The sequence below is a fragment of the Pagrus pagrus genome (genome assembly GCF_965226575.1).
Source record: "Pagrus pagrus genome assembly, chromosome: 11".
NCBI lineage: Eukaryota > Metazoa > Chordata > Actinopteri > Spariformes > Sparidae > Pagrus > Pagrus pagrus.
The window spans coordinates 28,998,692-29,026,040 of NC_140195.1; the positions used below are offsets into that span (position 1 = coordinate 28,998,692).

General features: G+C 41.1%; 2 protein-coding genes across 5 annotated transcripts; one reads left to right on the forward strand and one right to left on the reverse strand.

Annotated features, from left to right (window-relative positions):
- Nucleotides 1-410: 410 nt before the first annotated feature.
- Nucleotides 411-14,463, reverse strand: LOC311265010 (uncharacterized protein). Of its 2 annotated transcripts, XM_084366291.1 has the most exons (8): nucleotides 14,284-14,463; nucleotides 11,043-12,183; nucleotides 8,445-8,579; nucleotides 6,181-6,355; nucleotides 5,301-5,399; nucleotides 4,197-4,288; nucleotides 3,300-3,440; nucleotides 411-964 (listed from the first exon to the last, which is right to left on the reverse strand). In XM_084366291.1, the coding sequence occupies exons 1-8, from the start codon at nucleotides 14,424-14,426 to the stop codon at nucleotides 878-880; spliced, it is 2,013 nt and encodes a 670-aa protein (XP_084222417.1). In that variant the 5' UTR covers nucleotides 14,427-14,463; the 3' UTR covers nucleotides 411-877. The 2 variants fall into 2 exon arrangements, with proteins under 2 accessions (XP_084222417.1, XP_084222418.1); XM_084366292.1 differs by lacking the exon at nucleotides 411-964 and having other exon boundaries at nucleotides 3,353-3,440; nucleotides 4,197-4,283.
- A 1,102-nt stretch (nucleotides 14,464-15,565) lies between these two features.
- LOC311265337 (polyhomeotic-like protein 2) lies at nucleotides 15,566-26,334 on the forward strand. Of its 3 annotated transcripts, none has more exons than XM_084366884.1 (7): nucleotides 15,566-15,916; nucleotides 16,748-16,910; nucleotides 18,767-18,845; nucleotides 19,936-20,047; nucleotides 20,733-20,859; nucleotides 21,106-21,358; nucleotides 23,781-26,334. In XM_084366884.1, the coding sequence occupies exons 2-7, from the start codon at nucleotides 16,773-16,775 to the stop codon at nucleotides 23,933-23,935; spliced, it is 864 nt and encodes a 287-aa protein (XP_084223010.1). In that variant the 5' UTR covers nucleotides 15,566-15,916; nucleotides 16,748-16,772; the 3' UTR covers nucleotides 23,936-26,334. The 3 variants fall into 3 exon arrangements, with proteins under 3 accessions (XP_084223010.1, XP_084223012.1, XP_084223011.1); XM_084366886.1 differs by having other exon boundaries at nucleotides 21,124-21,358; XM_084366885.1 differs by having other exon boundaries at nucleotides 15,566-15,796.
- Nucleotides 26,335-27,349: the final 1,015 nt, after the last annotated feature.

Genomic DNA, 27,349 nt, shown 5'->3' on the forward strand with positions numbered 1-27,349 from the left:
ACACCAGCCCCTCTCCAAACAGGACAGGTTTTGATCCGTAATATCTGACTATATGATCAAAACAATTTCACTGTGCTTTCCAAACTTTATCAAATGTTTTAATGACTACAGATATAATGTGGGTGCTGCTGTCACTGTTGTCATTAGTAGCTTTAATGTTGTGAATTAATACTTTTTATAGTTTGTTTTGTTCCCTTGTGCTTTTTAATTGTTTTATATTATGACGTAATATTTTTACTTGCGTGGACCCCAGGAAGAGTAGCTTCTACCTCGGTGGTGGCTAATGGAGATCTGAATAAATAAATAAATAAATAAATGTAGAGACTGTATAGGTCCTGCATTAAGCTGTAAAATAAGAACAATTGCAACATTCAAGATAAGTCACAATATATCAAATAAGGAACAAGGAGTAATGTAGTGAACTTTATTTGTTAGGAATTTTTAAGATACAGTGCTTCACAACGACGAACAGGAAACAAAAATATACATACATACATAAATACATACGCACCACAGAAAAAACACTACAACTGTAAAATAAAAGTGAAGGTATTGGATCGACTTTCTTTTTTAAAACTAACTCAAAGGTTTCACAATTCAGAGAGCAAATAAGCACATGAGCTGGACTATTCCTTTAATGTGACAAGTTATTACACTATCTACTACAAACGAGCCTCTGGTGTTCCCATGGTAACTGAAGCCCTGAGCCGATTACATGTGGCGGCTGGAGCCAGGCAGCAGGTCATGTTTGTGGCCACCGCATCTGCTATGCATGCAGGGTAGAGGCCTCTCATCTCCTCCATGCAGCTGCCCAATCACAGCTGCCGTAGGGCTCCATGTGACCTGCCACACCTAGGACAGGCTCGTCTGTCGGAGTTCACTGTGGGGTTTGGTTCAACACTGAGGAGGGCAGGGAGACCGGGGTGGTGGCGTTCTCACTGAGGCTCTGGACCGTCACTGATGACTAGCACAGAGAACACATGTGTGAGGTACATTCATTATATATAGATATAGATATAGATAACTTTAACTTTCTCAGACTTTCATATAATAAGTCTATTGAAACACAAAAATTGAAGGTACACAAGTTAAATTTTGCTGTTGGGAAATGTTGTTAAAGGCTGGGCGGAGGGCAGGATGTGTCAGTGGGTGGAGCCATCCAACCACATCTAACCACAGTTGTTCAGAACGCAAGTTAACTTATGGCTCTGTGAGATTGTTGTGAGATTCAGCAGTTTATTGCAAGTCACACTGCGCAACATTGACCAAGTGAACTCGGGTACAACTTTAAATTGATGTAGGTAGACTGTATGATGATAACACCTACTGAATCATAAGCCATGACACAAGCCAAGAATAAAATGCCATCAGTGTGCACGCACCATCCATCTGCAACGCATTAGCAATGAACAGTGAAGCTAATGCTGCATTCCTATTGGTTTGTTATTATATGTTGCACCAAAATTTCTGATAGTGTCAGTGTCAGGCTATATTTTGTCACAAGACCGTGACCATTTTTTAAACCTTTCTCACAGTGTGATGTAAGATCATTGTTTGGGAGCCCTGACTGAAGATATCATCACATTTCTTTAACACTGGTCATCGCAGTGTATACTGGTTTTGAGAGGCAAAATTGAAAATTGAAGTGATAAAAATAATTTTGGCACAAATTCTTAGAGCATCTTAGGGCCATAAGCTAGCAAACAAGCTTACTTGACAGCCAAGTCTTTCCATCACCTTAACTTGCAATCACTGCTGTGGTGGCATTAAAAGCCCTGAGACACCAGGCCAACTGGTGTCAGTGCTATCACCAGCCGTCAATGAGCATCTGTGGCTTTAGTTGAGCTGTGTGCCAACCACCGTTGGCGCTGGACGGCCCTTTGTCTGGTTTTTTTTGGCCGACTGAGCATGTAGAATTGACGGCGGCTCATCAAATTGATTGGCTGTTCATTTTGCTCTGCAGGTAAGTGGATTACTGCTCCAGAAGAGAAACAGATAGACAGTGTAGTATCTGTGATTTCACCCATTTAGCGTTGTCTCTCCTTTATTTTTCACCTCTGCCTTTTCACCAGTGGTATTCGCAAATTTTATCAGATGTATTCTTCATTAGAATCAGCTATGTTATCAAGAGTGGTGTCAAAAAATGCTGCTTTATCATAATAACGGTTTGTATATTGGCAGAGAGGTATTTCCTTCCACACAGGCACAGAACGCACAAACTTGTTGGCCGCCAGCTGTAGTCTTGGCAGTGTGTTTAGGTGCAACCTTTTGGCCAAGACCCAGGAGACATGAGACAACAGTCGGCCTTTGTCGCAGCTAATTCTTTCATGTCAGTTTAGTTTGTCATGCCCTTAGGGTACATTCAGATGAAATCCAATGGTGTGGGAGTGTCACTCCATGGTCCGTGACTGTGACCTGTTGGGAACCCCTGCTGATCAGTTTGCCGAAAGTGATTCTTTAGTGATCGTTAGTCCTCATTGACAGATTGAGAATAACAGTAAACAACCAGGACATGAGCAGATCATTACTGTGTCTTTTAAACTGGAGCACAAGACCAAACCGAGTGATCACAAGTGAAACATCGTGCCACACAGAGAAATGTTCGTTGAGTTCCCTCTGTAGCATTTAGCCATGCTAAATAACATGCCCTGCTACTGACCCATTCTGCTCTGTTTATGATCTGCTGTCATGTCTCTGCCACAGTAGGTTAAGCATGCCGGTCCTACAGTTAACGTCAGCATCCACAGGTGGGTTTTAAAGTAGTGTACAAAACCAAACTGAGTGAATACACATGACACACTAGGTTACAATCCACTGTGGTTTCAGTCATTCATGCTGTGAGTCTGATCTCCAGCTAATGCGAGAGGCCAACGTGACATCGCCAAAATTCTCATCTCATCTAAAACATTGTTGTTTGTTCTGCATAATAATAATGATTGAAACATATAATATTTCTACAAATCCAGCAGACAACACATGAAGATGAAACTATGAAAATTGAGAATTTACATAATGACATGGATGTGTCAAGCCAAACAATTACAAGGATATCTGTAGTGAAACAGCAAAGGCACAGTGGACCAAAGTCTTCACATAAAAGTACAGTACAAAAGTACAACCCTGATTCCAAATAAGCTGTGTAAAACGTAAAGAAAATCACAATGCAATGAGTTGCAAATAACTGTGTTTACAGACAAACAAACAAAAGCCAGAACTCTAAAATATGGAGGATAATACAGGACAGGGACAAACAGGCAATAGATCCCCTTGAATGGAAAAACTAAACCAGTTCAACTCACATTGCCCACAGAGACTTCACTGCCCACCGCTGTCTTCTTCTTTCTGGCCATGTTGGGATTCCAGTGGCAAACCAGACTGTCATTCTGCACGCTGTAGTTCTTATGGCCAACCAGCCAGTACGTGTTCATTTTGCCTTTGCCCTGGCAGGAGAAGGAAAGACTTGAGGAAAAGTGACACTTACCAAACCTTCAGGGTGATTAACTGTTAATGGGAAATCTAACTTACAGGCTCTTTTTTTAACCAAAATTACAAAAAATAACAGAACTATGAGTAAGCCATCCAGATAGTTTTGTCTTTATATGCTGATTTTGTGAACTTTGCTTTCTAAATATGAATTTACTGTCCTTGGGCAAAAAATGACAAACTGTAACAACTGTGACTGGACTTAAAGGTTTTACATTCAGTCTGAGCTGATCTAAAAGGCCGAACAAACAGACTAATCAACAGCTTCCTTCCACAAGCTGTTAGATTGCTGAACTGCTGATCTGGAGCATGCGCACTACTGCACTTCATAAGCCTTAGTCATAGTTTTAGTTTTAAATTATTATAGTAATATATTGTGTGTATTTATTGTGTTCGTGTTATAGGATCCCGGGGAAACGCAATCTCATTTTTGCTGCACTACTTTTGTAGATACAGCTAAATGACAATAAAGCTCGATTGATTGATTGATTTATGCTTGAGTCTATTATTGCATAGCTGTATATTTTCATCCAACTGTTGAGCTTATTTTAATTTACCATTTATATAAAACAAAAAAGGTGTATAAAAGGTGCCTATCAAACTTTAAAATGACATTCAAATAGTAAACGGCCTGCACAATGTCACAACAAACCTAAAGGTAAGATTTACTCACTACTACACAGAAAATGAATTGCACAGCATGGCTTGTTTACCTTCACCTCAATCTCTCCACGAAGCTGCAGCTCGTAGGCGTTGTCTCTGATCAGAGCCAAGTAGGTTTCTGAACTGGCATGGATTTTCTGTGCTAACAAACAAAGAAAAACACACACTGTAAAACAGGTTTGGCCAAACTCAAGCTAGGCGTGGATGTCAGTAGCATCCCTGTTTTCCCAACCTTTCTCAGAATACCACTTTGTATCTAAAGAGGCGATAGTCTGACAGAGCAGCCCTGACCTCCGGAGTTGGGCGATGATTGATGTCCAGCCTCTCGTACTTCATGCCTCTCCTGTCCCCACCTTAACCTGCCTCATTTTTCTGGTTCCAAGAGTCGGACGTCCTGGTCGAAGCCACTGTCGACCGCTAGCTGCATGGCTAACTAAGCCAACTAGCTAATTGTATTTACAGTTAGCTGTTAATCTGGTGATATGTGCTCCTACCTGTTTGGATTGTGAATTTGACAGGTGGCCGTAGGCGGAGTTTGCGGGGAGGCGGGAGGGAGCATTACCCCCCCACACCCCCCTAGTGGCTGAAAATGTAACTACATTGAGTCTAAAATAGGTCCAATAAAAATATTTCTTGTGTATATAAAAATATTGTAAGTGATTCAATAAAATATGAATGATTTTAAGAAATAAATCTTAATTCTAATGTTTGTTTTAGTAATAAATTCATTTTGTACAACCACTAAATAGTTCAAAAGCCTCACTGTATCATATAGGCCTCAACAAATTGATATGTCACTTAAGAAACCTTATGGTTGTCAGTGTGCTTTAACAGTGTGCCTTATATAGTACGAAGTGTCAGAAACTAATTTTATGCATTTTGGCATTATAGCAAGTTTGGCACTATTGTCTTTCTGTTGCTGTCGCCTATATGTAACACACCAATAATAAATTAGGCTTATATAGTTCTTATCTTGATACTCAAATATGCTTAACAAAGGGTGGTTGGATTGTGTGCCCTCCCAAAAAAGTATGTATGAAGGTGGTCAGTTCTTACATATTGTACCTTTGTATATCTAGATTCCACTATAACTGTCTTTCTGTGTGGTCTGTAGATGTGTGTGTTGTTTATCGTGTGTGTGTATTTATACATACGCAGGCTGGTGGACTCCATTCTGGAGGCCGTGTTGACAGTATCTCCAAACAGACAGTATCTTGGCATCTTGTAGCCCACGATTCCTGCCACACATGGACCTATAGAGAAGGAGATCAAACGTTCAGTACATTCCACAATGCAACAGGGCTGCAGAAAAAGAACACCATACGGACTGTTGTGTCACTTTGATAGCCTTATCAGTAAAGGATTCAAATAGATATTCATATTGAATTTAAAAGACCCACGGAGCTGCAACTGTAGACAGCTCACAACATCAGCATGCTGACTGTTCACAATGACAATGCTAACATGCTGCTGTTTAGCATTTATGTAATGTTTATCATTGTTGCTATCTTACTTTAGCATGTTAGTATTGATTATGATTTGATGTTCTGGAGACTGGAGTGGGGACCTAAGGGATGCGATGATGCTGTGTGTTCACATCATGCTGCTCTGTATCATTTCTGAGAAGCATCTTTCCATTTGTTGAGCTGCTGTCTTCATGTGTCGCCCTGATTGGCTGAGCTGTTTCAAAGCTATGAGACCAGTGATGTGATTGGCCGAGAATGTATTTATTAACCAGGACACCCTCTGATCTATATCCACTTTATGCAGCCCTTTGTGCTGCTGCACATACATGAACCAAAATATCGGGTGGCTTGGAAACAACAACACAGTCTGTGTTCACTTGTGTTTTTAAAAGTTGGGCCGATGGTGCCCAATGGATTATGTGACATGTGGCAAATTTTATCATAATTTATGCTGCAGTGGAACAAGATGAAAGCTCACTGAGTATGCAGAATTTAAATGAACCTTTAATATCCATCACAAATTTAATGTAAATCTAGAGGTTAGTTTGCTAGTTTTGGCTCCTCTCACCTGTGTGGATGCCGGCTCGGAGCTGCAGCCTCTGGTTGGGCATGTGAGGGATGGAGACCTGTCTGACGGCCGCCACCAGATCCAGAGCCATCTTGGCGATCTCGTCAGCATGTCTGTCCCCGTTCCTCTCAGGCAGGCCGCTCACTACCATGTAGGCATCCCCAATCGTCTCCACCTGGTTTGACAGTGTGGTAACAATTTGTAAAAGAAAAGAAGAAATTCAATTCTGACATCTGAATTATTCCATGAAGATACATGGAGCAATCAGGGAATGACTTTCATGATGGCATGACCGGTGAAAAACTATTAAGATTAATAGTGTTTTTATAGAGCCGATTTGATGTTTTTCAAGTTTAAGAGAAAACCAGAAAGGGTTAACATTGTTGTCTGAGTGAAGATAAATGTCAATATTCTATATAGCACTTCTATATAAACATCTTACTGGAAGCTAATTCAAGCTAATTAGTCTCAAGCTAATTCATACAGGGCATTCCTACATTGTGATGTTTCACCGCGTGCAGCTGGGTAAAAAGTCAAACTAATTTGACTCAGGGGTAATAATTCCTTGGACAAATGTTATTGCTTTCTTTCAGCATGTTCATTATTATGGAGCAAGTACCCTTTAAAAAATGTTATTCAAGCAAAGTATTGTAATAAATGTACAGGTACATTGCAAAGAAATACATTCGTATAATGAGAAGAAGAAATGGCTAAAGAGAGTGCACTTTCATAATTGGCAAATATAATTTGTAGCACTGGAGTAAAATTTGGACTTCTCACTGAAAGAAGTACAGTGGTTAGACCTCACAGGAAAAAGGTTCTGGGTTCAAACCCGATGGACCATTTTTTTAATCTTTAAGGTACTCCTGCTCCCTCCATCAGTCAAAAGACAGGCAAGTTAGGTTAACTGGTGACTCTAAGTTGCTTGCCAGTGTGAATGGTGTGATGAACTGGCAACCTGTCCAGGGCGTACCACACTTCTCACCCAATGTCAGCTGGGATCGGCTCCAGCTCCCCCACGACCCACTAAAAGATAAGCGGGTATGATGGATGGATTGAGAAGCACAGGTATAACTAAAGCTTTGCTCTTTATTTGTTCATTGGATCCTGATTAGCTTCTACAAAGTGGCTGCTCGTCTTCCTTCACACACAAAAACAAGCAACCGTTTCAAATCACACAGTGTCAGGCCAAATACACACTTTCACATTGGTTTCATAATGTTCTTCGATAAAACTGCACGTTCTAGTGAGGCCTTTAATTGTGACCAGTCCAACACACACCTGTGCACTAATCATGCTGTTTAATCAGCATCTTGATAGGCCACACCTGTCAGGTGGATGGATTATCTTGGCAACAGTGATTTTAACAAATTGATAATTATCAAAGACAAACTCAATGTACACAGATAGGAGCCACTGTGCAGCAGCAATGCTCCCTATGTGAACACAAACATGCTCAGCAACGTAGCCGCCATGCACTGCAAGCAGCCAATAAGTATAGTTAGATAAACCAACAGGGCTTACGTCTCAGCTGTATGTCTCACCCAACAAACTGAACCATTTTCTCTCCTCTGACAATGACCAGATACTTCAGACTGCAGAAAACCCTCAACACATTTAACAGACTGCCAGTTATGTTAATGTGTACTGAATGTAACAATCGATGTAGTTCTTCACTGTGGCAGAGAGGTGTGATTTCAGAGCTGAATGCAGGTGGAGAACCAGAGAGGCTCAGCTGCATCTTATCAGACCAATCAGCAGTCTCAGAGACAGGCTGGTCACATGCTCTATCTCTGCTGCACTGATACTGCAGGGACACATACAGCAACTAAAACATAGTTTAACATGGGACTGAGCAGGACATTATTTCTGCTTGGTTTACACTTGAATAAAAAATGTGTGTGCGTTACCCAACTACTGTATATACTGCTCTTAATCTGATCACAGCACATTTTGTGTTACACTTAAACCAGAGGTATTCAAAGTGGAGGGCGAGCACCCAGGGCGGATCCAACAGTTTCAGGGGAGGCTAGGTGATTGCAAGTGAAAACAATATTTCATTAGTTATCAAAAGGAGATCACATAGAATAGCCTAAGTGTGTGTGATTTTGTTGAGTGATTTCAGTGAATTCAGATAGTTTACAGATGTTTTGAGGAGTTTACTGTTTCCCACATTCCAACAGTTTTTTTCAAATATGGATGCAAATGCAGTGTGAGTGTGTGTGTGTGTGTGTGTGTGTGTGTGTGTTTCATTTTAGTTTTACCTTGTAGACGTCATAGGAGTCGATGCGTGTGTCAAAACACATGTAGAGGTTGTTGAGCATCTCCACCACTTGCAGAGGAGTACAGGACGCAGAGATGGAGGTGAAGCCAACGATGTCCGAGAAAAAAATGGTCACCTGGAACCAAACTGATTATAGTAAGTGATTGGTTGGACGAGAGAAAACTGGTCAAACATACACCCTGTATCCAGTTTAACTATCTTAATCAAAACTAAGTTCTTTCAACCAGAATGGAACTCTGTAGAGTGCATACCTCCACCAGGGCCCAACAGTCCCCTTTTATTCAGTCAATCCTAATCCAATATCCAATTTGTTTCCATTTAGCAGCTGAAAAAACTACCCTATGAAACAAGTTTAAATCTGCTTGATCCAGATTTTCATTTGGATCCATGTCAAACTGTACTCACTCATAGATACCAGCCACCTAAATAGGCCTGTTTTTCTTTTATCAAGATCTATGTATTATTCCCTGAGAAATTAACCAAAGTGTTAAAAAACAAACAAAAAAAACAAACGCCCAATCTCTCAATAGTGTTTCTATTATTATGTCCACCCAATTATAACTATGAGGGTAGACTTCATAACAAAAATGTTTTTCTAGATAACGCAATACAATTCCACAGCACTACAAAGTACATCCACATCATAACTTTCATGAAGGGAGGATTTATTGTGGCTTTTATTGGACTGCATTAGCTTTAGCTAGGTGGTCATACTACCCCGGAGTGTAAATACTGCTGAGAAAGGAATTTAATGTTCTATTGAACTTATATTTAATTACAAGCAACTAGAAGTAAAGGGACAAAAGCGTCAATAGAATAAACAAACAAGCTTTACCATACAGCTCCCTCCAAATCTTTGATAATAAATGTTTTTTGTGATGCAAGAGCTGTGTGCCTGCATATATTTAGTACAGCTCAGTTATTGTCAGGGAACACCTATAATTTCACCTATGGTTAGCCCATTACAGGAGTTACATTGGCTGCTGCAGACCAGCAGTATCAGTGAGGTCTTTACCAGGCAGCATCCTTCAGGATTTAGTAAGTCATGTTATACTTTTCCATTCAGTTTGGGGAAAGAAGAAGAAGAAGAAGAAGAAGAAGAAGATTCTGTGGCAAAATGAGAGTAAAAATGATCCAGATCCTATTCAGTGCTGGCCTCCCCCCTCCCCCCTGTGCTTTTGGTACAGCTGCTTCAACCCTCTTCAATAAGCCAGACGCAATTTTCACTCGTATAACTTGTTTTATCTCCTGATGAATATGGAACAGGGCAATTATAGGCAATTATGACGACAATAGCAACAAAGGTAGCAAACACACAAATTCATTCATTATGTTTGCAGATCTTGCAGAGGCAGCCTTCTCGCAGCAGCACCCCACAACATCATATGCTCTGAATTTTTTTGTCTAAATATTAAAAGTGAACAGGGAGGAGTGTAGTGAGGACGCTTTATTGTCTCATGTGTCTTCACAGTGTCTGTTTCTACCTGTCAAACCTCAGACCTTGTACTTGTATTGAATGTGTGCTGCAGTTGTTTTTTTGTTGTGCCTTGTTGCAGGAGTTTCTCTCATAGTCATTAAAGCAAAATACTTTTATACCCTTTGGTTTCCATTGCCTTGTTAGTCATGGAAAATTTTAATTTCTTGGGTATGAAATCCAGAGTTAAACTTTATATTGAAAACATTTTTATGTAGACACATTTTTTTTTTTAAATAAAACATCTACAGGGCATGTAGAAAGGTGCACAATACAAGTATCTCTTTTCCTTAAAAACATTATTATGATTGTGAATCAATAATTTAAAAAAGATTGTGGGTCCAAAATGATTGCTTTGTTACATCTGTGTAAGAATGCTGATGATTGGTTTCAGCTTCTACCAAAGTTTGTGAGCCAAAAGTATAACGCTGTTGGTAACACATGGTATCCCTGTCTGTGTCCATCAACAGCATTCATAGTTGCTGGTTTGTGGAAAAAACACAAGACTGGAGTTCTTCATTATGTGCCCAGCATACTGTACTGCCCTAATGTTAATTTGTTAACATTAGCAACATTAATGTTAGCTAGCATTAACAACGCTAACATTTGCCAGCTAATGTTAGCAACAGCTAACATTTGCAACTTTAACTAGAGCACAGACTGGCAACCACTTAAGGGGGCAGATGATTCGAACAACAGTGGTGTTGTGATTTGACTGAACTGGTAAAAGTGCGATGGAAGGACGCGTTTAATGGCTGAATGCTATCAGTAACAATAACAAGTACCAAGTCAAAACCAAGAAGTCCCTAGTCAGTAGTTACAGGTCCAGGTCAAGTCCCAAAGTCAACACCTACAAGTCCTAGGTGATGTTTCAAAGTCAAGACCACCAATCCCCAAGTCCAGACTAACAAGTCTCAAGTCATGTCCCAAAGTCCAGACAACTGAGCCCCAAGTTCATACAAATAAGTCCTAGGAGAAGGTTCAAAGTCAGGACCGCCAAGGACCCCTAAAAAGGGTTTGAGCGTATACTGTATAACCTGTCCTAGCTGAACACCTACTTGAGCCATACTTAACCACAATGTGATAAGCATAAATTACACTAACCTTTTCGTAGCTCTCGGCCTCGACATGTTTTTGCTTGCGGAGCTGCTTGGCAACTGACTTGGGCAGCATTTGGTGCAGCAGATCCTCAGCCAGCTGCCTCTGGCGCTTCAGGTCCTCCGTCTTCTCCTTCAGGGTCAGGGCATAGTTTTGTATCCACTCAGTCATCTGCTTGAAAGAGAACATCACCACTGGGTAGATGAGGCAGGCCAAGGCCAGCAGGCAAACCCTCATGCTGAGCCCCGAAGACACAGATCGAGACGCCAACCTGAGAGCCGGAACCGCACGATCAAACAAGCACTGCTGAGTGTTCGTCAGAGCTTGAACTCCAGTGTGTGACCCAGACAGAAGGTCTGTTCCTGCTCCAGAGATCTGCCACAGACTTGTGTCAAAAATATAAGAATGTTTGACATGCTGGCTTGAGTTTAACTTGAGATCTACATTTTCGAACCAGCAGTCATTTAGTCGTTCTGTCATAACCCTGGCAAACCCGAGGTAGCTTAGTATATAAGTCCACTTGTGCTGGAAGTCAGTCAGAGTTGCCATGTGGTCTAAGTCCATCAACTGGTGGTTGAGCTCTATGAATGTAACCAGAAGTCTCGCAGACAGTACATCTCTCCAGTAAAAATTATTTTTAACTTTGACAAGAGTATCTTCTACTGTTCCCCAGATGTCAAGAAGTCTTCCGATGGCCAGGGAGTGAGCACAGGTGACATTTTCACTGCTACTTGTATCCAATGAAGCATTTAGAAGTCCTTGAACACTCCGCCTCATCTCCTGGCAAAATCCAGCCAACTCAATACTGCAAGGAACCCCATGGCCGTTACTGTGACCCACCATTTCACCACAGAGATGACCGAACACAGGTAACACAACTTCTGAAAGACTTGCATCCAATGTCTCATTGCCCATGTCTTTGGAAATTAAACGCCTCATCTTTTGAAGCTTACTGACGAGTTTCAGGATTGCTATCGTCTTGCATGAAGTCAATTCACCGTAAGCGGCCTCTGTAGTGTGCAACAAGTCAAAGTTGGAGCTGAGGTCAATAGATACAGAGCCAAGCAGGGCCAGGAAAGACAAGAGGCAGGCTGTCAGAATCCGACGAACAGTGCGACTACTGCCAGACAGGAGAAATATGGAACACCTGGAAAAACAGGAATACAACTGGTGAATTATTGAACTAGGTTTAAGGTAAGCTTCAAACAAACTACCTAGTACAAAGTGTCATCCAAACATATCTAAGGGCAAAACTGCATACTTTCTCACCTTCACATCTGGCAAATTATGCACATCAGATTCTGCTCTGACCAGGAGCAGTTTACCCACAGGAGGAGAGCTCACAGATTATTTTTTAACTTTTTGAATTAAGGACTGGATTTGTCTTCACTCCTGTTTATCAACCTGACTGCAGCAGTGATCAACGGAGGTGACCTCCATTGTCGGGTGTTTATGTTCTGTGATGTTGACTGCTGACTGGAGCTGGAGGGGAAATGTACTTTACTTTATGAACGTAACATTACAGAGAGGAGAGGGGGAAAGTGGAGAGAGAACCGGAGTGTCCTGAATTCAAACACACAGAAACGCACCCTCTTGGTGCATGCTGTTGCTTGTTAGTTTACAGTTAACACACGGTAAAGTAATCTGGCTGTTCGGGGTGAATAACACAAATGATCCTGCGGTCAACTCACCCAACACAAGGCGATAATTCCCTTTGCTGGTGAACACACCATTAAACAGCCACCATGTCATTCCTAGACTTCCTTCCTCATTCTCTGACTCTCTCCTGGAAGTTATAGCGGCAGGCAACCAAATGAAACGCTCCGTTACCTTGAGTAAACTTGTGGATTTCTCTGAGTTTGAACATTGGTGGAAACATTTGGGATAATGTAAGGACACAACAAAATATATAACAAAGGTCTAGCTGTTTTTAGACGTTTAATGTTGAAATGTTACATATAATGTCTTTAAGTGGTCATATCACTGCATTGCTGGTTTTGGAAAGTTACAATAAATAAATACATGTAACCTTTTGATGGATACATTATGTACTTTTTCTAAGTCTCTATTTTGCTGAATATTTACTCTCATTAGTCTCAGTTACCTTAAAAATTAAGGTATTTATTAAAGTCCTGGCCAGGAAGCAAGACTCTCCGCAACAATGTTACAGACGTTTTTGCTCGACAAACAATCATCTAGCAGTCTGGTTATGCCCAAGAAAACAAAGTCATAAAGAATCCAGTGCAAAGCTCTTCTGAGCTATCTTGTCTTGACCAAAGTCACATCAAACCAAGGTCTTATCATTTTTCTATCTGGACAGTCTGAATGAAGTGAAGAGTCATAGACTGAATGAAGGCTGCAGTTATCCTTTTGAATTATTCATTAGGCCATGTACAAATGCATATTCAGTCATGTTCTACCACAAAGGTTATATGAATGAATACAGAGTCATCAGTTTAGAGTCAGATATACAACTTCAGTTTCATCAGTTTCCCTCGGGATCAATAAAGTATCTGTCTATCTAACAAAAACGGACACAGACACAGACAGTAGAGATGCTTCTATGTCTGCAAGGCTGGACAAACCTGTACACGTGGGTTATCGGTTTCTGTTACTACGGGAACAGGACATTGTTGCTTTCAGCAAAATAACAGTGTAGTCACACACTGACGACATAAGTTATCATCAAGGGCTAAACATGAAAAAGATAAGAGCTGTAATGATTATTTTATCAGATGACTGATGATCAGCAAAAATACAAATTCAGAAATATGTATTTTTTCCATAACTGAATAAGACTAGAACACTGTTTGAAGCTAGAAAGGTGGCAGGGTCCACCACATATAAACAAAGTAAACAGGATGAAATTGTGTTGTCCTTTAAGGTCAGTTTGTTTATTCAGTTTATTCAGTCATGAAAACAAAGAGAGTTGTTTATGCATAAATATCAGTCAATGAAGGTCTATTTCTTCTCATTTAAATTTCTTCTCTAAAATTACATAGTGCACCTTTAAAGAGCATAATTCCCCAAGTAAAAAATACATCTGCCGTGTATGTTATATTTAAGACAGTTTTCACTCCTGAACATGCCATCAAAAAGTCATATCAGTGAAAGAGGATGTGCTCATCCTGACATGAGGAGCGTGTCTGTGTGAAATACACCTTCACACTAACACAAATCAAAGTTTACTGCAGCCAGGCCAAACCCTCTGTGTGTGTGTGTGTGTGTGTGTGTGTGTGTGTCTCACCTGCACAGCTGACAGTCGCTGCCCGCATCCCGCTGCGCCCTCGGAGCGACCCTCCTCTTCTTAATGAATCTTCTCTTGAGAGAGGCCGAGGACAGGGTCCCAGATGCGAAACACTCTTTTTTCATCAAGTCCAGCGATGACATGAGACTCGAGCTGAAGTTCGTCTACTACCTCACACGGTGGCTCACAGGACGGAGGGAGGACCGCACTGTGCACAGGTCCCGTTAGTGGAAGTCAGTGGAGGTACCAAGTCAGCAGCAGTGACTACTCCACTTCCGGCTGCATACTTCAAAATAAAAGTATTAATGCTATTTATTAAAAATATATATATTATATATATACACATTAACTGTGTTTACAGGTCTTGGGGAGCACTTCTGAATATGCGAAATAAGCATGAAGCCTATTTGTGGCTCTGAATGTAATCTGATAATACAGCATTGTGCAAGTTGCATTGTGGGTCATTTAGGCACCAGGGTTTTTTTTAAAGGTGGAAGATTGGGTGAATTGAGCAATTGTGCAATTGTTTTTAAACTGTCCACAATGAGTCCAACAGTGTTACAGGACTGGAACGTTGGACCAGAGGACTGAATTACAAAACCTGGGAACCTTCCTAAAAGGTCATTTTTAGAGCTTTTACAGAGCCTTTTAAAACATTCCCATGCATTTTGAAGTGAAAGGCAGTAAGTGACTGTGCTGCTTCAAGCACCTTAGGACCACAGTGGCCTTCATCTCTTTAATCTGGTTTAATTTAGTAACTTTCATTCATTGCCACTGTATCAGAGACATGTTATCCATCTTTAAAATGAGTGGACATAAAACACAACATTTATTTTCATATAAAATGTGAATATAAGCTATACAACACAGAACTATAATGCAGTGAAAATTGCTCATATAGGTTTCATCTGAACATTCATTTAACATCAGTCTTATATTATCTTATTGTATCTGACCTCAGGTGGTTTGTGTCAGGTCAGAATTGACATTCACTTCCCATTCATCACCTTTAACCGGAAGTGGACAGTATTAAATAGTGTTTTCTCAGCTTAAAGATATTTGTACATGTTAGTTGAGGTTGTTTCACTTGGAAACTAACTAAATGAACATCTCCCTCAGTCTGGATTTCTGCCTGTTTCCCACACAGTAGGATGGCACCATGTGTGTGTGTGTGTGTGTGTGTGTGTGTGTGTGTGTGTGTGTGTGTGTGTGTGTCTTTAATTTTTACGGTTGTTGCCGGAAGTCCTTCATGTGAAACTCTCGGGATTGATCATAGCACACACACACACACATACACACGCGCACACACGCACACACACCGAGAGGTTTGCCGTGTGTGCAGCTCGAGGAGGCAGAAAGTGCAGACATAGTGAGGATATGAATCAGTCGCTAACTTCGCGGGTCCTCGTGTAACGTGCTGGCTCCGCGCCTCGCCTCGCCTCGCCTCGCCCAGCTGCCCCACCATCAGTCGGTCAGAGGCGGACTGGCTCCTCGCCGTTGAGGCGGAGGGAGTGTGAGTAAATGAAAGCGTTGTTTGGAGCCGTTGAACAAAGAGCTTTTCTTCCCTCTACCATTGTTACTGAGCGGAGCGCCTGCTTTCTAACTCACTCAGAGGTGGTTTCGGACTGTTAAAGTAAGTTAAGCCAGCTTCTCTGAGGTTTCTCTGGGTTTAAAAAGTGGCGCTTAAAGCTGTGTACTTTCATTCATTCACATGTTGAAGTAGTAAATCCCTGTAAGCACTGGGCTGACTGATGTGTTGCTGGGCTAGCGATAACATTACGCAACAGTGGTAATGGCAGATAACTAATGTATAAGAAGTGCTCCGTGTCCATACACTCCAGTAAATGTGTTCAAGTTAGCTTGACGGAAACAAGGACAGTGGTAAAGGCTTTCTCCTCGTCAGCTAGTTTGAATTTAACCGGTTTGTTAACGCTCTTTAAGTAATAAGTCTTTTTAAAAATAAGCTGTGTGTCCCACAGTCATAACGGCACCAGATAAAGTAGTAAGGGCTCAGTTATTATCAGACTCGGGGTTTAATAATCAGAGCTTTGTGTTCAGTCCAAGGGTTTGCACAACAACAATACACACAAGTCCTGGTTAGCCTAACGGACTGATGCTGTGTGAGGCGCTTGTCACGCCAGACTGCATTCTGAAATCTGGCAATTCAAGCTGTTTTTGCTTATCGCAACAAATACACAAGTCATAAAATACGACTGGAAACGGAATGGGACACATTATGACCCACTCTTTACATCGGCACAAAACTCCTTGTAGAACTGAACCCCCATGTGTACAACTAACTGCAGGAAGACTGCTAACTTTGGCCAAAACACTGGGCGACATTAAACTGCCATGTTCAGATAATGTGACCACTGCTTTGTGTGTTTACTTGAACAGCAGCCATTGTGGACCAGGTCCAAGTGGTCAGCGCTTGTTGAGTTTGCCTTGCTGGTTGTGTTGACAGGTGAGGGGCGGCCATTGCTCCAGTCATGACCTCAGGGAATGGGAACACTAACAGCAGCCAGCACAATGGAGAGAGCAAACCAGCCCAGGCCTTAGTCAAGTCCCACATCCTCACCCATCTGATAGAAGGCTTCGTCATCCAGGAGGGTGCTGAGCCTTTCCCTGTGAGTACCAGAGCTCTGCGTCTGTGGAGTCATTAGACACAGACACAAAATATGATCAACTCATCAGGACACTGTCCTTATCGACTGGCTGATTACAGATCTGATCAGTGGACTGCTCGTGTTTCTTTACCCGCTCATAGTGATGCCTCTCACTGAATTCTCACATATGAACACTTAACTTGTTGAGTGCAGTGTTATTATCACAAATGGAAATGATGGCCAAAGCTTTGAAAGTAAAACCAAAGTCATGATAAACAAAGAGCATCCTTTTTAAAATAGATATCTAAATTAGATAAGTAGATAAGATTTAAATATATTTTACCTGCAAATACCTCAGTTCTGTGTGACCTTTTGAACTAAAGGTCCCATTTGCCCACTCCAAGTATTTCCACTGCATCTGAAGAAACATGAACATTTAACAATTCGGTCTGATAATGGCTCAAAAGATATAAGATTCCATTTTCACACACATAGAAACAACATAAAGTCATTCTGTTTTTCATTGTACTTATTGTTACTCTGATGTGATCAGTGAAGTCAAGCTGAGGTGGGGGTGTTTGTGTAGGACAGCAACAAACGATCAGTTTCATTGTCAACTGATCAATTATTTTTTACACTGAATCGTTTAGTCTATAAAATGTCAAAAATTGTGGGGAAATGTTCCGCATAATATCTCATATTGCTTTTTTGTTCAACCAGCAGTCCAGAACCCAAAGACTTTTCCAATGAGTTAATCAACTCATTTGCACAGGTCTTATTTTTAGTACTTAGAACTTAAGCAACTTACTTGAAACCAGTTAAAATCCTGGTTTTTATTTCCTTTTTTCTGAAAACATGTAAATGTAACAACAGGCTAACTATACTGATGATGGATTAAACAGACATTTTGGACACAAAACAAAACAGTCATCCTGTCATTTTGTATGTACTGTGGTGAACTCTGACGTTGGAGTAGATTAAAGGAAACATAATATGCTCATTTTCAAGTTCATCAGTTTATTTTGGGTTACTGCTGAAAAAGGGTTGCTCAACACATTAGTTTTCTCATACTGTCAAAACCTTAACCTTAAACCTGCAGGGGAGAATGTTTGTCTCTCCCTTTTTGCAGTAAAAGTAATTACAATTTAAAAAAACCTTAATTTGTTCATGACTCATAGCTCATAAGCTATGAGCTAGCACTGGAAGGTCACCACAGACACCAGATTTAAAAAACCTGTTATACTGTGAAACACAGAGGAACATACATGGAAGTGATAGACTTCATCAGCATTACATGAACTTAGCCATCAAGGGCTAACTCGAAAAGTAATTGAAATGACCATTCAGTTATGATCATCAAAGTCAAAGGCAGGATCTGCTCCCCCACAATGAGTTTTTTTCTCTACATACACACCTACTTGCATGCATCTGAAGAAAAAAAAAACCTTCAAAGACATCACAGCTAGCTACCGTTAGCCTGCAGCTGTAATTCCAGACACTTATCCTTTGTGCACAAAGATCAGCTGACTGGTGCCATAGTTACAGTCAGTTGATCTACTACTGTGTGAACAAACAGGATCAAACAGAACATTAGAGGGTCTTGACCACCTAATGAAAGAAGCATTTGTTGTTAATATTTCTGGGCGCACTCACCTCCTCTTTACTTCCATGTGTCCTGACATTCTTTACTGACAGCTATCAGAAAATAAAAGCCACCTCTCTAACCAGCTGTCCATTATCCATTCACAATTATACCATTCAAGCACAGGACCAGACTATATATTTCCACATTGTGTTCTTTTAGTAGTCAGTGATTATTTTCAGTCTTTTGTAGCGGTATCAGCTGCAGTGATGAAGTCTGTCTGTTCTATCTGCAGGTTGAACGTCCATCTTTCTCAATTGAGAGCCTCAGGAGACACACGGGAGACTCAAAGATGGACGGCCTCTCATCAAAGGGTAAACTTCTTCATATTCTAAGTTCTCAGAACAGTATTACAGCTTAATTATTTCTGCACTGGAGGCGCACATTTCTCTTGTTCATGTACGGATGCGATACTGTGCAAAACACTATGTTGTCACAGGGCTGCACCTCCTACATGTATTGGCATATTTCTGGTTGATTTATTATAGAATTAAAAAGAAGAAAAAAAAACAGCGGAAAGAGAAGTTCAAAGCCGACTTACTTTGACACCCTTCTGAACCCGTCCAATCACTGAAAAATGACTGAAGGTGTCTGCCCCGACATGCTGTCAGACAGTTGGAGAAGCACTTTGTTTGCAGCATATTGAGGCCCTAAGGCTGATCCCACACATCCTGAGAATTCTGGCCTCTTGTATGTGATCTCATTTGTGAGACCATGAAAGTGTGACAGACAGACTGGATGACTGTGTGCCACATCTTGCACTACATAGTCCTTGTCCCTACACGGATGTGTTTTCTGTGGATGTTGTTGCAATGTGGCGTCCTGCAGAAAGGACGCAGTAAACTAACTACAGCAGCACACAGGGCACGCACCATATTTGTTCCCAACCATCTGCACACTGTGTGCACGTAGTCTCAGTTAATCTCCACACTAAACTTCTTTATCAGCCAACATCAGTGTGTCTTACCTGCAGCCTCAGACTTGCGTTTTAACACTTTTCTTCGTCATCTGTGATGTGAAAACATCAGATTTCTACACAGTCAGAAAGTAAAAGTGATCATAGTGCAGTAATAAAATGGCAGTGCAGCACAGGGTGTCTCTCCTGCTGGCTGCTGATAGAGCTGTCAGAGCGGGGCGATGTCAGGATCTGGTGCCCTTAAGTTTTAAAGTTATAAAGCTCCTGCGTTGCTCTGTGTACAGTGACACAGCTAACAGAAAGAGCTGAAACTGGTTTGCCAATCACTCCACCTCAGGTTTCACTTTCTCTCATCTGTTAGCCCCTCTGGGTCGTGGGGACTCACTACATGGAAAACCTCTCATCAGCTTCACTGGTTGTTTGTGGCTCTCCTGTGTGTTGCTGTTTGCCTGCATCCAGCTGACTGTGTGTTGACTGTGTTCCCTCAGAGTTAAAGGCCCAGCAGGAGCCCATGCTGACCTGTGAGCTGTGTGGCAGAGTTGACTTCGCCTATATCTTCAAGAGGTCCAAGAGGTTCTGTTCTACAGTGTGTGCCAAACGGTAAGGGCAGGCAGGGAACACATTACTGTCTCTTCATTTGCTTGATTTCCATAATTTACCCTGGGGTGGAAAATAGGAAGATCCTGAGCAAGTTTTTTGCCCCGATCCGAATCCTTATTTTCTTTATCGGTTACCTTCTTTTTTTAGCACAGTTGGCTATGCCATTGGTAGACTCACATCTAGATTCACAGAGACAACAGATCAGCTTGACTTCTATGACTATTGACTATCCTAAAGACCTTTTGCAAGTCCCAAACTAATCAATAAAGGATTTCTTAAAGAGATGCTGTTGGAGTTAGCTCTGGTACAAGTCAATCTAGGTAAGTTAGCTGTGTCGTCCTTTAAGTGTTGTTTGTGTTTTTTTCCTTTGGAGGGACACCAGAAGGTGGAGGTAGGGAGAAAAGAAATGCTGCAAGAATCACAGATCCTGCTTTTGATTTTGATGATTGAAATTGAACGCTCCTTTTGATCAACTGTCAATTTAGAATCTGAATTGTAACTCCCCTAATTCTTGTATGAGTTGCAAAGCAGCAGCCTGACTATGTGATGGAGAGTTGTGGAGAACAGAATGAGGCAGGTCAAAAAAAATCTCAACACAGACTGGTGGTAAAAAGAAAGCATAACTAAAATCACCCAGCTCAGATTCACTATCAGGCTCAGCTGACCATGTTAACTTTCTTTGTAGCTACAATGTGGGATGCACAAAGAGGATGGGTCTCTTCCCAAACCGCAAAACCAGCCTGGAGAACGTGAAGAAACAAAGAGCATTGAACGGAAACCACAAAAACTACAGTTTAGACTCTAAAAAGAAGGTGAGACTGCACCCAGCTTTCCACTTTTAATGTGAGTTATTTTATGAAAGGATTCCTTACCTTAGTGAGAGTGAAGGAGGACTGCCGTCTGTGTGTGATAGAACAAAGACTGAGGTCTTTGAACTCATTCTAGTGCATCCTTATCTGTCTTATAACATTCTACATTTGATCCAATCATGATGTGAGAGGCACATATCATCATATTTTCTCCTCTTGGCTCAGTGTTGTGTTTATCTCTTGTGACAGACTGCTCCCTCTGTGCAGAAGCCTGCTGCTACTGCTCTGTCCCCCAGTCACTCAGTCCACCCTGCGCAGGGAGAGTCCAGCCAATGTTCAGACTTGTCTGGCTACAAAAGAACCCCGCCCCCCCTGTTGACCACCCAGCGGGTGCCTGTGGTGCAAGGCTCTGAGCTGCCCCTGTTACCCTACAGCTTCCTGCCCAGTGACCCCGGCCAGTGGAACATTGAGGATGTCTACGAGTTCATCTCCTCTCTACCAGGTGGGTGCTGCCTCAGCTGTTACAGTGTCACTTCTGTTCACTTTCAAATGTCGTGCTGAGTCTTGTTGCCACCTTTTTTTATTTCTTTTTATTTATTTCTTTATTCACATCAGTTAAAACCATGTATAACATACTCTTTTAAATCTGTAATAATCTTATGTGAAATGGGACATCCTAGGAAGCTTAAAAAGCTTATTAAGAGGGGCCCAGGCACAACGTAGATACAAGAACGATATACATACGTACACGTTTACATACATACGTATAAAATAAAAATTGAACAAAACAAAAGAAAAAAACTAAAACAAACAAACAACATAAAAATAAAATGAAAAACATATTCATACATGTACACATAACACTCTCAACTATACAAACCAAACAAAAGATACCCTAACCTAAGGCTAAACCTAACCTAAGCCCTATTCCTAACCAGGTCCAAGTGGTCACTTCACCAACAGTCCAAGAAGAATTATGCTACATTGACGAAATGAGTAATTGCTACATAAGGATCATGACTGAGAATATTTCAGCAACAGGTGCCTCCTAAGTCGATATTTAAAAGCAGGTATAGATGGGGACATTTGCAAGTCTCTATCCAGATTGTTCCACACCTGTGGACCTTTACAAACAATACTGAGGCTGGTACATTTGAGTTTCCGATTTTTGCCCTTAATAAGATGCTTCTTCCTAGTCTGATATGAATGCATAGGAAAAGAAATTGGAATCAGGTCACAAAATCTTTCATTGAGCTTGTTAACAACACAAAACATAGTACAAGCATTATAATAATAATTTTCAGGAGGCCATAGCGATGGCCATTGATAGTGATAATGGACAGGTGAAAGAGAGCAGACATGCAACCAAGACTTGAACCCGGTACCCTGATAGCACTGATCAGTAATGTGTGAGGATTGTCATTGTGCTCTTTGCCAAGAGAGGGCAGTTCTAATGAATTTAAAAACTGTTCCATTGTTTGTTCACTAGCTTTGTCTAGGATATTAATATGTGTCAAATGATTTCTCAATACCTTTGAATGGGTTTGTTATTTTGTTTGTAAAAGGCTCACTAATGAATCTCCTCACTGAATCTGATCAGTTTACTGCTCAACAGATCTCATTGGAGCTTTGTGTCTGTTCCATATCCCAAAGTTGATCTTGTGGATCAAGCAGTTTTTTTTTTTCTTCGGACTTTTAACAGTTTTAAGAGAGCACTCTGAACTATCATTTGTCTTCAAATGACAGCTTTGGCTGCATCCCATAAAACTTCCAGGATTGGAGGATTCATTCCTCATTATCAACGTGCTACATGCGCCTTTAATTCCTCTGCCAAGCCAGTTCTTAATGTGGCACTATTTCAACCTGGACCCCTATTTTCCTGTTTTTGTGTCTAAGTGACTAATGGGGACAACAATTTTTTTGACTGAAACAGTCAATAACAGCACAACGGGCTGTAATGCAATCTCTGCCAACAATTACTACGTGTATGTTCACACTAGCAGCCCAAATCTGTTTTTATGGCACATTCAGATTGTATCTACCGTAGATTGATTTTAGGAAGTCTGGACAGCCCCTATGTCCCTCCGACATACCTCCTACATAAGTAATGTAAACCTAATGTCCACCCAGAATTCAAAGCATGGAAGCAACGTCGTGACATAACCAGCTGAGGCCGGACAATCAACATAAGCAGCAGACTCTGTGTTATGCTCTGTCTCTGCATGGATGCAGAATCCTCCACGTCCACATTGTGATACATCTCATAATCGAGAAATTTCCACAGCTCTAGTACCGACCATGTAAATAAAATTTGGATGACAAATGAATATGGTTATGGTGCGTTCTGTTGGAAGTTGGAAGTTGAATTTCCTAGTTGTCGGTATTCTCGACTTCCAATCTAAAAGAGTCTCAGTGCATCTGCTCGGAAAAACATAGATGCTCGCTGCAAAGGGGTGTTTGAATGTAAAGTCTGCCAACTTCACAAGCAACTACAGCAGCTGATTGAACTGTTATGGGCACTTTCAAAAAAGACAGGAGGAGGCGGCTCCACTGGCATACTCTCAGAGACTTCTGTTCAGCACAGATGAACTGAATGAAAGTGGAAATGACAACTGCAAAGTTACTTACTGCATGTTTTATTAAACAAACACTATAAAGTAAAAAAAAAGGTAAAAGGTAATTGTTCACTATGTGTGCTGTCATACTGTTGTGATGTCATGTGTGTTTATGTCGGGCTATGTGGATCCTGTCTGAGTTTACTCACTCTTCAATTGCACCTTTCTGTGTCAGATGTCGTTTTTTCCCCATGTTCTGAGTGCAATTGAACGCACCATTAGCCATTATGATTATGATGAGCCAATGTTCTGTGCAGTGCTGTGGTTCAGCTGACTGTTGGTGGTGTGTGTGTGTGTGTGTGGCTACAGGTTGTCTGGAGATTGCTGAGGAGTTCCGTTCTCAGGAGATCGATGGACAGGCCCTGCTGCTACTGAAAGAGGACCATCTCATGGGAACCATGAACATCAAACTGGGCCCTGCGCTCAAGATCTTTGCCCAGATTAGCATGCTCAAAGACTCGTAGCCCACCTCACCCCTGACACACACACACACACACACACACACACACACACACACACACACACACACACACAAACACACACACTGCTCTCAAAAGCTGTGACTGGACAAACACAATGTGCTCAGGATCCCACTTGTTAACTGACTGTGAATAGAGTGCAGGTACCGGGCCAGAAGTGTTTGATGGATGTTTTGTCGTGGCCTGCTGAACACGAGGACATCAGCTGGGACTGTTCGACTCACCTTTACACTGATAACTTCACTGTGACACTACTTCAGGAAAACTTCACCCCTTAGTTTGATAAGAATGTTGTGTTCGGTAGGATGTGTTGAGAAGTGTTTCATTGAGAGCGTATCGTTTTCATAATGTAGTTCTGCACCTTCCCTAGGTTCCTGCAGGAGAGGTTTAAGGTTAGCAGTTGATTTGTTCTAGCATTTCTCACAGGAAAATGCCTGTGAAAATTTCAGATGTGCATTTGCCAGTTCAGCCCAACATTTTGGAAAAACAACCCTGTTTGGTGAGGAGAGTCATCTCTGAGCAGAGCTACAGTTAGTCTTAATCCAGGACTTTTTATTACCTATTCAGGTCCTGTACCAATTTCTTTGTAAACTCTGGATGGATATTTTTGTCACTGAGCAACTCTTTGCAATTCTTCAAAGGGCTGGGCGATATGAACATAAAATAACATTGGACAGGCCGGAACTCAATATACTGTATTTTTTAGCAAATTAAAATGTGTCAAATCAGGCAGGAGCAGAGTAACAAAACATGACTGTGCTCTGACCAAGAAAGGTCTCTTCCATTGACAATACAAACCATGACAAATCAAAGATGCCTAATGAAAGTGAAGGAAGGAATGTAAAGCAACAAACTGACCATTTAATACAGCTGTATTGCTGCAATATTCCTGCCAGCCACCAGGGGCAGCAGAGCTCACATCTGTCCAGTTAATGAGTTAAAAGATTTGAGTGTTTACCTCAGTGGAAGTTTTTCTTGTGATGTTTTCATTTAGTGTTAAAATTCTTGGCCGCGTGTCTGTCTGTCTGTCTGTCTGTCTGTCTGTGTGTGTGAGAGAGAGAGAGAGAGTGACTCAGGCCAATTTTGGGGAGGCAGACAATTGTAAAGCAGCTTGTTTCGTGTCGGTGGTTTAGGCTGGGGTTACAGTTGGGGTAAGAAACCAGAAAACTAATGTAAGTCTGTGTAGTGACCAAAATAAGTTTGCATGCATGTGTGTGTGTGCATTTTATGAGGTGCTCAGTGACTGAAATGTTGGACTTCCAGGAGATGGCAACACAGGACCATGATGCGCAGTACACTAGTCCTGTATCAGGGGTAAGATACAGCAAGTCCAGAATCAGTGTTAGACTGGGACTCCATCAGCTGTGTGGAGTAAAGCCATCCAACAACTCAGAAAGACTTTTTGACCTGAGATGGACCAGGCTTCATGTAGCTCTGCTTCCAGTCTTTGTGCTGTGCTAAAGATGTCCTGAGACAGTCTCTGCTGGCATGACGTTAATTAACTCCTGATTTTGGCACAGCACAAAAGCTGATCTCCCTAAATGTCCCACTTTAGAAAACACCTTGATTGAATGGCCAGTTGCTAAATTGTTATAATTTAAAAACACTTGGACTGAAAACAGACTATTTTTACAAGATTTTGGGCACAATGGCAATCAGTGCCATCACACCTACTTCATAAACTTCTAGAAGCAGAAAAACTGTTGTTTCCATGTCAAGGCTGATTTATACTTCTGTGTCAGTGTCTCTGTACAGGGGCTGGACATGACCATGTAAACACACAAAAAATGTAATGTGGCCAGTGACATGCTGGCCACATTAGTGGTGATATGCTGCCCCCTATTTGTTTAGTGTATAAATCCCACAAGAGGCCATTTCTTACATATTGCACCTTTAAGAGGCTGGGGGGATGTTGTCCTACGGTTTATTAGGTGATTCAGTTCAGATTTATTCATGTAAATTGGCTCAGGCTACTTCTGTTCACTCTTTAATGTGTCTGGTGCTTGTTCATTGTGGACAAATAGCTTTTTTTCATGTAAACATTTTAATGCACCGTTGACTCCCACTGATACAACTCTGTGTGAATGAGAATGAACGTTACACAATACCTGATGACTGTACTCTCACAGGAGCGGTGGAGTCCATGCACATGAGGAATGGCTGCCATAAGTGCCTATTGTGACATTTTGACGCAGATGTATAATTCAGGCTTGACAAATCAAAAAGTGTGAAAGCTGTGGATAGTTCGTCATTTCATTCTACTTCTACCAAAGTCAAGTGAGTCTCTCTGCTGTCACGAGAAACATGTTAAAGCTGAGCAACAGTAATGATGTTCTGTTGGTTTTTTTAAGTACAGATGCCATAAAAATGTCTGAAAAGTTGTATTCCAAAGTATAGTATTCTATTTTTTTAAAGGCTACATGTACAATTCATTAACATCATGAAAACTGAAGTGCCCATTTCACGATACCCCTTCAGATTTTTGAGTAGTTGTATTTTCAAAAATGGCTGGGACCTGTTTGTTGAAAGGTAAAGCTCACTGTAATTTACCGGTCAGCATTCAAACACAGTTAAACATCTGCTTTACAATCCCTTTGTGAGCAAGGCTGTCATTTATTGACAGTGTGTTCTGTTGGAAGAAAACTGGTTCTTTAGTTGCAGTTGAAATTTGATGGCTGAGACATCACAAACGTTTACAAGCAACCAAAAACATCCTGAAAAGCATCTGTGGTATAGAAATGATTGCTAGTGTCACTGTATTAAAAAAACAACTTTGCAGGCCAAAAATGTTTAGAAGCCGGATTTAAACCCAATAATAAAATCATTAGATGAATTATATTGACTGCAGATGATCGTTTTCAAACAGCTATACTACATTTGTTATCACTCAGGGGCCTCATTTATAAGACAGATTAATAAGAATCAGTTTTAATCTTAAATCTGACTTAAGATGAAAAGATCAAGAAGCAAAGTTACCTCCATATACATATTGCGACAGTACTGTAGGGATGATTGTTGGTACTTTCACAAAATAATGACAATGAGAGACAATGAGATTTTGATTGTAATCATCAGTGTGGATATAATCAGGCTACATTGAACATGTATGTGGACAGTTCCTGGAGATGATGTACAGTGGGATATATTTTTTTCACTGGCTACCCCTGCAGTGCACGTCCAGTGTAGAGGTTGTGAGTCACAGACAAAACAAGACGGTGTGCTCGTTTTTTGGGATTGTGTCTTCAGTTTTTGGACCCGGCACAGCGCTGGGAAACTTTCAACTCTCCATGCCGAGGGGGACTGCAGAGTCTCTGTGGGTGTGTCATTATAAGTGACCGTCACAGTACACATATTAATATAAATACGACTGCATCTCAAAAATGAAATAATTTTTAAATT